Here is a 16,092-nt window from a genome sequence, read left to right as displayed (position 1 = left end):
CGCATCTCCCTGTATCTTGTCTATTTGTAATCAATTTGAAACTTGATAAGAGAGTCTTATGTTGCAAACGCTTACATACGCTAACAATAGTTACTAACACAGTTCTGACAAACTGCAACAAAACAACAGGAAAGGAAATGTGACCGAAGACATCGTGTAGCACGACATGATTTGCAATCAGTGCCGAGAACTTCAGAACGATATCAACAAGGAGGTCGTGTGATGAAAACAATAACACTGTTCTGTAAAACAGCAGGCTGATAAGAGGGTGTTCGGCCTCCATCGTCACACCGTCTACCAACACCACAATCAAATGTTACAGACCATCAGCACTAGAACAACAAAGGTCATGGCTGTACTCTGTCCCGCAAAAAAAATGGGTGTGATTCGTATTTGGGCTGAGTGGTGCGACGGGCTGGAACAAGAACAAGTGTCTACAACTATGCTTCCAGCTTTGTGAGACAGCAATATTTTAAGCTAACATGCTAATGCTAAGCAAGTATACGCTTGTTATCACAAGTACAGATGAGCATGACGGGTATGGCATTAGTTTTATAGGTATTACGTCATAAACTAAATAACTAGACATATTAACATTTTGACCTGACAATTTGGCGATAGAGTAAAGTCTGCATTATTATTACAATTCACCCTGAAAGGAACATAATGTTTTAACAAAATTACATGATAATCCACCCAGTAATGGTTGAGATATACAGCACACACACACGGACACATACACACACACACACACACACGTAACTACTCTACTAACAAAGATTAATCACCCCTCATTTCATTATTGATGCTCTGCGTATTTGGAACAAAAAGCCTCTAAATAAGTAATGTTACTCCAAGACACCCTGGCCATTACATGACGACTCAAATACACATTTTAAGATATCTTCACAGTACTTGGCGGTAAAGTGGCTCTGAAGTGGACACCGCATGTTGTTTAATACAAAGATGGGGCATTCATTAAACTTTGAAGGCAGAAATCCGTTTTGTTCTTCTTTGTTTAGCCTGGTGCTGTGACCGTGCTCTCTACCGCCAGTGAATAATGAGGCAGTCAGCAAAGGCAAAGAAAGGTTTCCATTCGTCAGCGGTGAGTAACAATAATGCCTCGCCAAGTTCATGAGAAAGGAGCACATTAATGTGATACTCCATTGATCAATGAAGGGAAATGTTCCACTACACATTGGGATGTTAAAAAAGTACTCCTCGAGTTTTTCAGCATCCTGTGCCTTGCTCAATGGCACTTTTGCAGGATTACCATCAATTCCTCTAGGGGTGCAAAATCCCAACTAAGAAACCCATCCTTCTACACCATGGCCCACATGGATGCAAGTTAAAACAGAAATCCCTGAATTTAAATACATTTTTTTTTAAATCTCTCTTGTTCTCTTTGTAGCTAATTATACCTTCTTGTTCTCTCTGTTACTGCACCCATCATGTCCTTCCCTCTCTTTCTTTCAAAGGGTTCTATTCCAGCTTCCACAGGAGGAGGAAAGTCAAACCAAAATAACATAAGTAGAAGAAGAAATGCAGGAAGAAAAGAATAGTAAAACAAAGTGCGGTAATGGGGATCAGAGACCGACAACAGGGGGCTATTCCACAACTTCCACCACACCCTGTACGTCATAGTTACCGTGTGTGTGTGTGTGTGTGTGTGTGTGTGTGTGTACAGCCAGCTAAACTAGATGCTTAGGGAAATTTGAGTAGTGATGATGATGAGAGTAACAGTTCCTCTGTTGTTATATGGTTGGTGTTTATTACTATGTTATTATATTTTTTTAAACACCCAAATGGGGAGTCCTGCAACACACACTCTGTATAATTCTAATTTACAAACCGCTCTTTGTCATATATTACTGTAAACTGAGTGTCTCAACAAAACCACACATTTGAAGACATCACCTCGGGCTCTGGGAAGTAGCGAGAGGCATTTTTGTACCATATTTTGACATTTCATAGACCAAATGATTAATCGATTATTCCAAAAAAAACACAGGCACCCTAGGAATCTTGATCTTGAAATTGGTATTGATGCAATTTTAGAGCACAGGGACAGAGCTTCTGCTACCAGTGTGAAGGGCCCATTACACTGGGCTGCAGTCTCTCAGTGAATGATAAGGATCCATGTTTATACAAGCACCACTTAGCCATACTTATCTGGAGTGCTGAGAGCATGTACAAAGACCTTTGACATAACGGCCAATTAGCTTCCTTTCTGTCCGTCTGTCTATTCAGTTAAAGTGAGGATTGGAATGAGGGTAGCGTGAGAGGGGACAGAAAACATATCCAGCGTCTCATGATCGTGGACAAAGTGTGAGAGCAAGTTCAAGCAATTAAGAGAGAGAGAGAGAAGAGACAGATAATGCTAAGAATAGTGTATCTCTGTGGAAATGTATAAAGAAGGCAGTGAAAGGTGATGACATAAATAGTGGCGTAGCTTTAATTGATACTTCAGTACTTTAATCCATATTTATAATCTGCAACAAGAATCAGGCTGCTTCACAAAGAGCAGTGCCTGTGGTCAGCTTGGGTAGTATAGAGATTAAATAGCATAAGAGATAGCATTAAGACTGGAAGCAGCCTGCAAATACATTCACAAACAAAGTGTAAAAACACCAAGTTGTGGTTTTACGGGGAGTTACGTGCTGTTAAAACTGGAGTGATTTCCAGGAGTGTCGACCGGCTGCCTTGTAACCTCACAGTGATGACAATTCTGCAGCTGGAAGTCACTGGGATCTGCTTATTGGGGAGCTTTAAAGGTGCTGGCAGACATGCGTTTGAAGTTAACATAACTGGGCCAGCTTTCCCCCGGCCTTTATGCTATGCTAGGCCAATCGCTCCATCTCCATATGCGTTACTTTCAGCAAGGCTTCACACACACTTGTTTAATGAAACACCGTAAAGGAATATGTCGTAAGGTTAAGTTGAAAACTGTGAGAAGAATGTTGATAAAACCATACGAGACTGAATGTTTACTGCAGAGGAGACGTTTCATGCTGGGACGCAGACCTTTTTTTGAAAAGTTACAAGCCATGAGTCTAAACAAGTACCCGCTATTTTCGTTCAACAGCAACTATGGTGACAGATATGAAACCAACTGCAACAGTTACTTTTGTCCAAACTGTCCTAACGAACAGCATGAATGTGCCGACGCACTGTCTACGGTCAGTGACACTGTAGGGAAATCAAAGAGCATCTTTAAACTGAATGGAACGTATTATATTATAAACATATAGTAAAAACTGTTCACTGGGGGCAGAGGTAGAGTGTGTGTGTGAGTGTGCGTGTCTAAAGCTAGGAATAAAGTACCGGAGTAGGGCTTCCGTGGGAAGGCTGAGTAGCTAGCCTTCTATTGTTTATGTCCCTGATTTTCTCTGACTCAACACAAAGGCTGACATGTCATTCTGTTATTCTTTCTCTGCTCCTAAAGGACTCTGCTGAGAAGCCAAGAGAACACAGGGTGATACTTATCAAGCCTGATACAAACCTCGCTACCCAACACAAAACAACCCTGAGTTATACTTTCAATATATTACTGGATTCAGATTCAACTTATAGAAGAAACAGTGAATGTGACATTAACTTTAATGCTTAGTAGAGCCTTGACAGCTGCTTTCATCGCTAACAATTGAGATGTTTACTTCCTTTACTAACAAAGCAAATAATAAATAGTTTAAATCTGTAATTTCTTTACAATAATGTGTAATGGACAGAGCACGTGCTTAAGCTACCCGTAGCGCTGTTTCCTCACCTTGGCGTCATCCATCATTAAATCTTAATCGTCTGTCTCATGCCCTACTTTTTGTGCAGTGGTAAGCAGCTTCGGCAGAAGGAGAGCAGGGACAATATGCATGTGATGAGGACGGAGACGACAGAGAGGAACGTACTTTAGTGGTGAATACTTAAAGACGTTTCACCTGCGAGAGGGTAAAGAAACTGATGATAAAAGAAATGGTGTCCACCACGCCTGTGTTCGTAGCGAGGCAATTAGCACAAGGAAGTTTAAATACATTGAGATAACATTACATTTATTTGCACAGTACAGATACACAACATGTACACATGTTTTAATACCATATAGGCGTTTCACCTACAAAGCATCGTGTAATGAAATAAAGAAATTCACAGACTCACTTTCATGACAGCAATATCAAACATGTTTGGCCTTTTGCATTACCCAAACATTCTCCAACTATAAAAGCACACATCTTACAAAACACCTTATCCCAAACTCAACACCCATGACGCATGAAATATGACGTAGTTTGTCCGGATCAGTGCAGTAATAGCTTCATTTTTCTCAATCTGAATTTTACAGATGCCCCATTGTTGACTGTGAGCAATTTCCAGCATTCATTGTGTAAAAAAAAATCACACGCGGAGATAAATTCCTTCCTCTTTTGGGACGTTTCCTCAATAAGGTTTTGTAACAGTGTTCCTCAGAACAGATTATTGTCATGAATTGGTCATGAATTGGCCATTAGTGGGAGTCTGGTGTGGTGTGTGTGTGTGTGTGTGTGTTAAAGTGCACTACAAGAGTGAGGCTGTACTGCCCATTCAGCGTACTGTCTACTCTAAGATACAAGAGCCAACCAATATTCAGTTGGCGTAAAATACTTTTGTATTGTTTTTTTCTTTTTGGACAGAGAATGTTCAAGATAAAAATGTGCGCCTCAAAATCTGTTTTATAGGTTATTTTAAATAAGGTGTTTCACCAAACTTAATATTTACATTGATCCACATGTACAGTAGAATACATACGGACTATGCTTGCTCCCGGGACAGATTCACATCTGGGTAGCCCCAGTTCTAAAAGTAGCACACGATGCCAGAGGACGAAGAGGAAGACGAAGCAGCAGCCACCTTCTAATGTTTCAGGACAACTCGTAAAAGGGCTTAAAATGAAATAAAATGACCTGCGCATAATATAAGGACTCTGGAAACACAAAAAAAAGTCATTAAGGAAGCTAGGAACCATTGATATTGTATTTATATTTTACCTGAAAAACCCTATCTGCAGACAGACTCATTTTAACTCATTTTAAATGACAGGAGACTGTATTTAACCGACAGATAGATTTCTAAACCAGCCGTTGTGTCCACATTCCCTTGCTCTTTCTAATCCTACCCAACATGGTGCCGCACCTCGACACAACCACCACCAGAGTGGTATTCCCTTGAGAACATCTTTTCATCTTTCCTCAAATTCAAAAGTTATCCATTTTCCCAAATCGCAAAAGTCAGTAGAGAGAGCTTAACAGAAAATGGTCAAGTAAAATAAAATGCATCCTTCATCGAGACTCCTTTCAATAGAGAAGCATGCTACTAAATCTAATTAAGAGTTCACAACTAAGTCATTTTACAAAGATAAAAATTTCTGTAGCAACACGCAGACATTCAATTCGCCATTACTGTACATGCCGTTTCTGTAAACGTCATTTCTGAACAAAAGACGGTACAAATAGGAACAATGCTTCACAGACAACAGCCAGCCTGTACAAATACAACATGTGAATCTACCACCACTGTACTTCATACTCACATACACTCACAAAAATACAGTATACTCGAGGGGAGTGATGTGCAGCTAACAAAGCAATGAAAATCTGTTAGCGCCCTCGCTGGGACACCGTTAAACAGTCAAAATCCTAACATACCCAGACACACACGAACAAATAAATTAGAAGGCAAAAAAATAACAGTTTCGAGTAATATTTTTTAGTGAGGCTGAATTTTCTTAATGACAAACAAATGGGGCTCAGGTTATCATGCACTGAGTGTGGAATCAAGGCTGGCTAACGTACGTATCCAGTCTGTGCCGTTCCCTTTAAAAACAGTCGTGGGTCTATGAATGAAGAAATGTGAGGAAAATACTCTCCCCTAACACGTCATGTTCATTTGTATATCAAGGCAACAATATATCACTATATGCTGAGAAACTGTCATATTCATGCAACACAAGGCATCCCTGTGCCAATACAGTGAACCTACACAAACTCTGTGGAAAAAGCATTTGTATTTTACTAAATCACCTGGTATTAGATATTTTTGTTTAACTTTCTTTGGCAGATTAGATAAAATATACAAAGTTAGACGATCTGCACCGAAATAAACGGTGACGTGGTTCAAAATAGTGACGATATTTCACAATTTCTGAGTGGAGTGACACAGTATGCACACTTGGATTCATTTCAGCTTATTATTGGTCTGATAAATGTGTATTAAATATCAAGTTAAGAGTGAAAAGAACCCACAAAACTACTCATGGGGACAAGTGGACGGACTACAACACATGCTTGCACAAAGACGCTGACGTACACACACACACACACACACGCGACTGAATCTCGGGGAGTTGAGGGCTCAGTCTTCTTCCTGGTGCTGTAAAGAGGTCAGAGTTTAACCAGAGGTTAGCCTGCTGGCAGCAGAGGGAATGGGCTATGTGTCTGCTCTGTTTACATTTGATCCATAGGTGTTGGTGTGTTTGTTGTGTGTGTTGGTGTGTTTGTTGCGTGTGTGTGTATATATATATATATATATATACATACATACATACATACATACATACACACACACAAGTCCCCTAATGCAGGCACAATAATGCCGTCACAGCCCAATACACCTGGAGCACTGCCTAGTCGTTTTGGCTGAGTGCAGCTGAGAAGCTTCTAAAAAGAAATTCAAATTGAACAGAACAGAGCAGCCAGATTAGTTTTTTATTGTTCAGTCCGTGCGAACGTGCGAGTCGCATAAACGATGATCACGGCTAACTGTGGAGGCCGAGTTAAAATCTTGTCCATTGTTATTTATGCAAAAATGGTATTTGAAGAAGAAGAACAAAACAAAGTGTTTCTTCTTCTTCTAGAACTTCTTCTGCTTAGAATATGCTCCCCACCACATCAGACTGACCAAAAGTAGATTTTCTTTCAGAAAGTCACTAAAACAAAAATGGATGACTGTCATATAGATGTTATTTTGGTTTCTTTTAGAATCCTTTTGATAGGTTTTACTATATTGTATTAGTGACTATTTTGTTTTTGTTGCCATTGTAGGCCACCATTGTTTATTGTTCCATACGCAGAGCGGTTATCTCCTGACACTTACATTTGGTTTGTTTTGTCTTTTCTTGTTTTAGTGACAGTTTGATTTAAAATAGTTTTATATTGTTATTGATTGTTTTGTGGACTACCAGGAAGACAAGCGACCTCTTTGTGGAAGCTAATGGGGATCCAAAAAAAGAATACATAAAGCATAAAGTACGCCTAGGTTTTAACACGGTAATTATTCGCAAGAATATGTAATTATGAAATCTTCACAATTGCATGTTTAAGACCGCTCAACCAATTAACAAAGACAAGGGGTCAGGATCACAGTTCAAGGGTCATTTTTCTAAGAGTTTAACATTTTTCTTTGATCAAAGCCTTAAAAAAATAAAAACCAGTCCAATGATGTACCAACAATCAGTGTAAAATAAGTGAAAAAATACATCCTTTCTTAGTCTCGCTTTACCTTGGGTAGTTATGAAATACATTTAGTTATATAATCAAAACAACAAAAGTGCAATGAAACTGACAAGATTTGAAAAATTGATTGAAAGATAAATTCGATGAAACTACCGTTTGCTTTTTGTTCGGTTAACAGACGTACAACCGAGATGGGCAGCATCAACATAGAGGCACAACAAATACACAATACACAAACACACTGCTGCATCACTTTAAGTATTCAGATACTGAGATGGGTAAGAGCAAGTCAAGACACATTTAAAGAACTCTCTATTGGCAGTTCACCTCAGCGTCACATTACTAAAAACACAGCAGTCAACGTTCGTTCCGTTTGCAACCGTCCTGATTATCTGGCAACAGAAGGTCGCATTGTTCAACTCACAGCTTTTCACAACACTTTTCTTGCAACGTTTTGTTGTTTTGGCAAAATAAGTTATAAATCTCAGAAAACTTTAGGATGCAAATGTTCTACCTCAAAAGAGTTCATTTCTCAGACACCTTTTTCTGCTCCTTTCCAACAAGTAAGTATGCTGAGTTTTCGTGACCATTTTTAAAAACACCTTGCAGGGCTATTTGTGCCTTTTCTCCTTCAGCGCTTTGCTCTCGACTCCTTTCCTCTGTCTTTGCCAGCTGTGGAGTGTGCAGAGAGGACGCCTGTGTAACCTCCAAATGCGACAGAGACAGCAGTGGCAGATCAACGGCTCCTTCCACCTCTTTCCAGCACATTTAAGCTTCAAAAGAGGCACTCATATCAGGCATCTTTTAACCAGTTCAAATGCTAATTTGGCACGAGGGTTTCCTCTCTTGTGTGCTCTACACGTGACATGTTGTGCCGATTCCTATTTCCCCATGACCGAATCCATACCCAGTTCCTCCACATCCTTTTTCGACAGAACCAACGAACGCCTTCTTGGTGCTCCTAACCCCAAAGCCACTACTGCCACTGCGCTGCAAACAGAAGGAGCAGAGGCGTTTGAGGCCCTTCCTGAAGGCAGAATTGGAGAGGCTGTAGATGAGACAGTTACAGAAGCTGTTGCTGATGGCGAGCCATGTGGTGAAAAATGAGACGGCAGGGTGGTGGTAGATCCCACCGCTCTCCAACAGAAAGTAGACGATGTAGGGCAACCAGAGGATGTAAAACACGCTGGTGATGCGGAAGAGTACCATAGCGTATCGCTTGTCTGGGTAGGTTGACGTGGGCTGCTGATACTGTGTTTGGGATTTTTGTGGTTGGGACAAGTGGGACAACTGCCCTTGCTCTACTGCACTGCCGTCCTTGACGGCCGATCCCGGGCCCTGCAGCTGTTGGGGCCGGTAACGTGCGTGGCGCTCGCTGATCTCCCGGGTGTGCTGCCTGCAGATCTTGAAGATGTTGCCGTAGGTGAAGCAAACCGTGAGGGCAGCCGGGGCGTAGAGCAGCGCGACTATGAAGGTCGTGAAAGCCGGACTGGTCCTCCACTCGACCGCGCACCACTCCACCACATCCCCGTGGTAGCCAGGTTTCCCCCAACCGAGAAACGACGGGAGAAACACCAGAGCGGAGTACAGCCATATCAGAACGATGCAGCATCGCACTCGACAAGGTGTCACCAGGGAGGCGTAAGTCAGAGGCCGCATGATGGCAACGTAGCGGTCTACGCTCACGCACGCCAACGACACCATTGAAACCGATTTCAAAACGGACACCATGTACCCGAAAACCTGGCAGGTGAGTTTGGGGTCGAGACCCTGGAGGTGATGGAGGAGGGACAGCGAGGGGAACAGGCAGCTGACCCCCACCAGCAGATCAGCGTACGCCATAGTCTGGATGAAAGCACTGGTGGTGTGCTGGCTGAGCAAGGGGGCGCAGTGAAACACAAAAATCACCACCAGGTTACCAGAAATAATGAGAACAGTGAGAAGACATATGATGGAGACTTCAAGGAGGCAGGTGGTGAAAATTTGGGAATAGCCTATCGCAAGTAGGCAGAAGGGAGCGGATATGTTTGACGGGTCAGCGGAGCTCTGGTTCAGTGGATCCAGGGAGGAATTCATCGTCTTGGGCTGGAATATGTGTCTCGGGGGCCCTTCGAGGGTACGGGGATCCGAAGAACCCACTATTTTGACAGGCAACTGGCTGGTTCTGAAAGGAGCTGTGTGGTTTCAGTCCAAACAAAAAGCTCCATGCTTCGGTTCCATGATGAGCCGGCTGCCATCTGCCATTTCAAATGTGGGAGGGATGGAAAGGACAGAGAAAGGTGAGAAGCCCCCCAGGGTTTGTCGTCGGAGCGGGCAGTTGTGGTTTTACGAATATACAATAAATATACAAAACCACTAGCATAAAAACAGACAAAACACACAAAAAGAAATGTTTGTATTCCTTCTCGTCTTCCCGGTTAAGCAAACTTCCCAGCTGAAGAAAAAAAAATAAAAAGAATGAAATGTGACTTTGTTTAAAGGAATTCCAGTCCAATCTATGCTTGAAATGCCTCCGCTCCCTATAAAGTCAAGGATGTCTTCAACATCTGCTGCAGCTGCTGAAAGCACAGACTGAAGCTCTCTTTTATCTCTCTATAGTCCACAGAGTCACAGCTTCCAGGAAAAAGACATTACTGTGTAATGTGCTGTGTACATGAAGGAGACATTAAGCGTAATATCTCCTTTTTTATTCTGCCCGTCCTGCTTCTCTCTCCAGCTTCTTCTTCTTCTTCTTCTTCTTCTTGTTTCTTGCCTCTTTTCACTCCATGTCCGCTTGCTCTTGTCTCAGTTTTCTGTCTGGTCCTTTCGCAGTAAGATCACAGTGGACTGCCGTGAGCCGAGAGGATGAAGGCGGTGCGCAGGGTGACTGATATTTAAAACACGTACACACACACACACACACACACACACATACAATCACACCTCAGCTGTTGTTTCTATCCAGAGGAGCAGCAACTATGTCTGGACTGGATATGAGGTAGGCAGGCATACCGATGCTGGGAGAAACCCCCCCGTGTTCATTTATCCTCCTTTGCTGTCTCTCTGTCTCTCTCACTCCCTCTGCCTCTCTCTCTACAGAAACAGTGTCACTGAGGCCCCTCCCATTCCCTGTGGCTCCAACCAATGATAAACTGTCAGGGCACAAGGCTTGCCTCCTTCCCCCACCCTCTCACCCCTTCCTGTTTTATTTATTTATTGTTTAATGGCAGTGTTTCTCATAATCACCCCAAGATTCAAACACTCTTTCACACTGTTCAAATTAGTAGCATTCAGTGTTCGGGGCTCTTTTGACCGTCGACATCTCCGCAGCCTCTCACCTCTTAGGGCATGTTGAGCTGTAAGAATGGACATTGTCTTTCTACAGTGCAGAAAAGTTATTGTATTTGCTTGCAGGAAGACAAAAAAACTGCATGCCTGGGTGCAGTTTACAGGAACTATTTCTATTATTAGTCTAATTGTAAACCAAGGACATACAGTACAAGGCAGCGGGTCCCCCTATAGCGCTGTGTGTCTTGTGACTCCTTTACATACAGTATTCGCTTAAGCACAAAGGTTATATAAGCTCTTATGTGTGCGAGTTTAAATTCTGCTTCTCTAAATAAAAAGCACAGAGACGGACTGTTAAAAGTCTTGTTATTTAAAAGAAAGAATCCATTAAGATGAACGTGTTACATTTTCTCTACTTGTTTGTTAAGGAAGCCATAACTGCATTTTCACTGGCTCTATGAGTTCTTTTCAGGCTGGTACTCTATTGTACTTTGATCACGATTAATGTGTTAAATACATTTTAACTACTTTACTAATTTTCACATTTGTAAACTGTTAATAATAAACAGCAGCCACATGAAAGCTTAAGAGACTGAGAGACGGATTTAAATACATGAAAGCAAAGCGCAAGTAATTGAATTTGCGCACACAGCCTGTGTGTAATTACCAGCTGATTCACTAACACATCAAGTAATTATGCTATTAGTAACCGGGTCTGCCTTCTAGGCGCAAACTGCAAGTGAAGGAGACATGGAAAGCTGCGATTCAATGGTTCAGCGAGTTCAGAGATGAAATGTAAAAAGGTGGAGATGCTAAAATTATTAATTTCCAAGGCCACTTTAAGTCCAACTGGGAAATGCTTTGCTTAAAAATATAATCGGTTTGAACGGATTGAACGGATATACAGCAGGAAGAACCGCTGTAAAAAGGAAGCAATGAAAATAAATAAAACAATGTGCAATATAAATATGCTTATAGTGCGCTAGTCTAATTAAAGTTTAATGAACTCACAGTAACAAAGAGGGTTTATTATTAATACTGGAAAAAACTTTCCCTGCAATATGCCTTAAATACGTTATAACAACATCAAAAGTAAGCACATGCTCACACACTGTACTCAGTACTAATGTAATTACGTAATGTATCATTACACAAATGGCCTGCTTTCCCCCCCGAGGGTCTTTTCAGATATTTAAGTGGGTTTTAGTTGTTTCCTGCTTAACTTTGCAACTCCATGTGTGCATGTGTCTCTGCAAGGGCAAGATACACAGAGCGAGAGAGAGAGAGAGGGGCTACAACTGTATGGACACTTGTATAATAATACATATTTAGTACCAAGTGGCAACAACTTGTATTCTGAGAAGTAGTTAGTACCCAATGGTTGTAACAGAGCCAATGCACTACTGTATATGTAAGCAAAGTACAAGCAAGATCCAAACATTGTCAGATTGTATTATTACTTTTCATTTCACATGAAATTTGAACAGTAACTTTGCCAATGTTGTGTGTGTGTGTGTGTGTGTGTGTGTGCGCGCTCCTGATTGTGAATGCATCAGCAGATGCTGTGCCTCCACTTAGCACAGTCAGCTATACCGAGGTAGCATGACCTCTCCAGGCGTCTTTTAATCTTCCTCACGGGCAACATCAACTGAAAGATGTTTTCTTGCAGGGCTCTAAAGGACTCGGTTGAACTCTTTTTCCTTCAATTTTCTTAACCAGGTTATCCCTAACTAGTGTCCCTCCGTCTCCCTCAGCTGACTCTGTGCTAGAATAATCACCAACTCCGTTATTTTTAGATTATATGATGTGCGATTCCATTTAATTACTCAGAATCGTAGAGGATGGGCCGTAATCACCATCCTATGTAGTGCCGCTACATCCTCGTCCTAATGAGGAAGTAGCGGCACTACATCCGAAGAAGAGTGTGTCTCAGGGAGGGCAATTTGGTGTAGCGTGATGGAGACACACACACACACACACACACACACACACACACACAAGCCTGCACCTTTCTCCCCCACAATCCTGACACACTCCCATGCTTTCACGCACCTCCTCTGCCCACCACACGAGGAGCTAAAAATAGATGACGGCGCGATGAAATGGGTTGGAAGAGGAAGAGGAGAAAAGGATGAGGGGAGGGACTCAAAGATAACGGCGCGCTCGTCAAAGGTGATCGGAGGAAGAGGCGGAGGAAAGAAAGACAAACAATATTGCAAAAACAAAATCAGCAAGACGAAAAGGGGAGGTGTGAGAATGAGGAAGAGGGATCTAAAAATGAGATTATAAAACTAAAAAAATATGCAATTCAACGGTATAATACTCACTGTGTACTTCTACTTCAGAGGAAAGCATTCTAGTACTACATTTACCCAACAAGAGAAATGTTACCGATTATGTTGAAAAACCGGATTTAACTCACAAAATACAATTGTTATTCATTAAACTATCCAGCTGAACAGAGCGCTGCTAACTTGTTTATCAAAAGTTTATTAATGGACGGAGTTTCCTTGCTTTACAGTCAGACATAAAAATAATCAGTCACCCTGTGCCAACCTTTGTATCAGCAGCATAAAACAGAAGAAGAACTGGTCAACCGATGTCTGAGGTTTTCATTAAACTTAGAATTGCCTTGTAGGAGTAGAAATGAAAAGAACTGGACTATTAATACACTAACATTAATATCTGAGAGTAAATAATGTTTCTCTGTGTAGTCGCTATGGTGAGCTTAGAGCTAGTACACAAATACAAACACCAGGCAAGGGTGGTGAGAGTTGTTATACAGTAACAGACAAAACATTAATATAATAAGATACACAAGATTCCAGCCTGTTGCCTAACCCAATGGGAGCAGAGAGACAGAAAAAGAAAGAAAAGCAGACACGTCAGGCCAACAAGACAGCAGGAGAAAGAGGCAAGAAGACAGTGTGACAAAAAAAACACAAATGAGCAGGCAGACAGAGAGAGATGGGTAGACACACAAGTGGACAGGCGCACAAACAGGTCTAGGTAGAAGTCAGAGGGAGTCAGATCGACAGAGAGGCAGGCATACGGGTCAGTATGTGGGTCAGACAGGTATATATATATATATATATATATGAGCGCTTGTTTTGGCTTTCCACAGTAGGCTGGTGCAGCAGGCCTGTGTTTATCTGATCACATTGTGTCTACACTACACAGATCTGTTGTGTATGCTCAGATAGACACCTTAGGGGACATTTGTAACATTCTGCCTCTCTCCTGTAGGTAAAAGGTGGTTTTAAAAACACCTTTGAATATAAAGCAGCAACACAATAGTGTGACACAACACTATCAACCACACACACACAAGCTAACAAGAACCTCAACAATCACGATAGAGTTGAATCAACAGCTCTCTGACACCGTCATGCAACTGTACATAAGTTGACATAAGAAATTCAGTGTGTTAGTGTTAATACTGTCAACAGTTTACCCGTCTTATAGAAAGTAATAGTAAATGTCATTGCGTCACATTTGTCTTTCTTGACAAATGATTTGTTTGCCAGACTTAGTAACTCTGCCCGTGACTCGCTATGAATTGCAAAATGTCGACCGGTACTTTCGGTATTTAGCAGCAGGGACCCTCATGTGGGGAAATTCATTAGGGCTCCATTGGAAAAGAATAGGTTCAATGTCCATCAGTGCCTTTGTATTCAGATATGTGGATGAACACGAAGTTCAGATGGGGGGAGGTTAGGGTAGAAAAGAGGGCACTAGCTAGGACATGATGTGCACAGAGTGCACTACAGCACAAAGAGCACAGGCAGAATGGACACAAAACAAATTAGGAGCTGGCACATGGAGTATGGTATGTACACATTTTAAAATGGGAGCTGAAAAGGGAAGGAAGGAATGCGTACACGAGAAGATAAGTTTTAATTAGTACCAGTAACAATGCCAAACATCAAAGTCAATTAAGTTATTTCCTAATCAGCACATGTAATAGTCAGAGTACCATTATGCAATACATTTCAATACTCTTTTCAACATGTTAGAACTATTCTATTAGCAGTGACTTTTGTCTTAGTTCGATTCTTTATTTTACTTTGTGCACACCTCGTTGTGTTGAATACGATTCATCATCTTTCTGTCCTTCATGTTCTTGGCTACCTTTCACCAGTCGTGCTCAAAGGAGACCAAATAAAACACGCTAATCATCCTCCAGTCTCAGATAAAGCTGCACAGGTTCTCCGCACTTTTCTGTGTGTGTCCGTTGGCTGACGTAGAAACCCGGAACGCTTCAAGTGCTTCTGGAATAAATTCCAATCCAACTTTCTGTCCGACGACTATCAATGACTAATATAGTGGCATTGTGATGTTATTGTTGTCACGAATTGTTGAGTGAATGCTGAGATTCCATTCATGCCATTCGCGTTTAACAGAAAACAGCACGGCTCACACGTTAGTTTGATGTCAAACTTCTATTTAACTTTTAATATCCCCAATTTTTCCATCGTCACATGCCAGAGATGTAAGGCCAAAATAAAAGAAAAGGCAAAGATAAAGAGCAAAAGAAAAAGTGAGGGTGGAGGGAGAGCAGAGGGGCAGAAAGGGCAAGACCGACATCTTGTCACCACCTGAGACCCGGCTTGCTGCCTGGGGATGTTGCCTTTACATAAGAACAGTGGGCAGAGCGGCAGCCCGAGAAATAAGGACACAAGACTAGCACACTGTTCTCAGCGCTTAACCAACTCCAGCAGTGCGAAGTCACTTTCTTTCCATTCTAACGTACAGTACACAAGGACAGAGCTACACATGCAAACCATCATTCTCCAACCAACTCTAAAAGCCAGCTGTCGTTTCTGAACATACACACAGACGCAGGTCTGCAGGAAAAGAGGCACATGAAGGCAATAACGTATAATGAGAAAAACACAGCTCATGAAATATAACTCCTTACTTTTAGGAGTTCATAAACAGGTCGTTACAAATACATTTAGTTTCTCCGTCTAAGCAATTATTGAGTTATAAGAAGTTATGGATTATTAGTTTTAACAGAGCCATTAACGCAGAGCAAATGTCTTCTTGGAGAAAAAGTGCATAAACCTTTCACAACACCAAAAGCAGTCATCTGGCATGACCTACGGGGACGGCAGCGGTGAGCGTCACAAGTTTTGAAGCACATGAGAGGAGAAACTCATGAAACATGGCCGTCCGTGGCCCCTGGAGTGTGCTTTCAAACAACTGTTGCTAAGGACAATAACAGGAACACATGTGGTCTGGCCAGCACAAAGCAAAAAAACAAACAAGAAATGAAAATATGCTTGAATTAAATGTGTTTCAAACTATAACCAAGTGTAAAAACAACGTAAACAAAACTGTTACA

General features: G+C 41.7%; 2 protein-coding genes across 7 annotated transcripts in view; both read right to left on the bottom strand.

Annotated features, from left to right (window-relative positions):
• The window catches only part of rabgap1 (RAB GTPase activating protein 1), a 55,050-nt gene that overhangs the window by 18,087 nt on the left and 20,871 nt on the right, over positions 1-16,092 (bottom strand). The window contains exon 12 of one of the 6 annotated variants that reach the window (XM_076089898.1): positions 10,206-10,344. The exons of 4 other annotated variants lie outside the window; for them this stretch is intronic. In XM_076089898.1, the coding sequence (XP_075946013.1) occupies positions 10,237-10,344 (108 nt within the window). In that variant the 3' untranslated portion in view covers positions 10,206-10,236. Of the gene's footprint in view, positions 1-10,205; positions 10,345-14,623; positions 15,986-16,092 lie in introns of those variants that run through there. One more of the 6 variants, XM_076089890.1, reaches the window with a different exon arrangement.
• LOC142948025 (putative G-protein coupled receptor 21) lies at positions 4,023-9,563 on the bottom strand. Its single transcript, XM_076089908.1, has one exon. It carries the CDS (start codon positions 9,552-9,554, stop codon positions 8,334-8,336), a length of 1,221 nt encoding a protein of 406 aa, XP_075946023.1. The 5' UTR covers positions 9,555-9,563; the 3' UTR covers positions 4,023-8,333.

This window comes from Anarhichas minor, unplaced genomic scaffold, assembly GCF_050575085.1.
Source record: "Anarhichas minor isolate MPS153535 unplaced genomic scaffold, ASM5057508v1 ptg000002l, whole genome shotgun sequence".
In the NCBI taxonomy this organism is placed as follows: Eukaryota; Metazoa; Chordata; class Actinopteri; order Perciformes; family Anarhichadidae; genus Anarhichas; species Anarhichas minor.
Note: the sequence above shows the minus strand (reverse complement) of the source record. Positions and strands in the feature narration are given on the sequence as shown.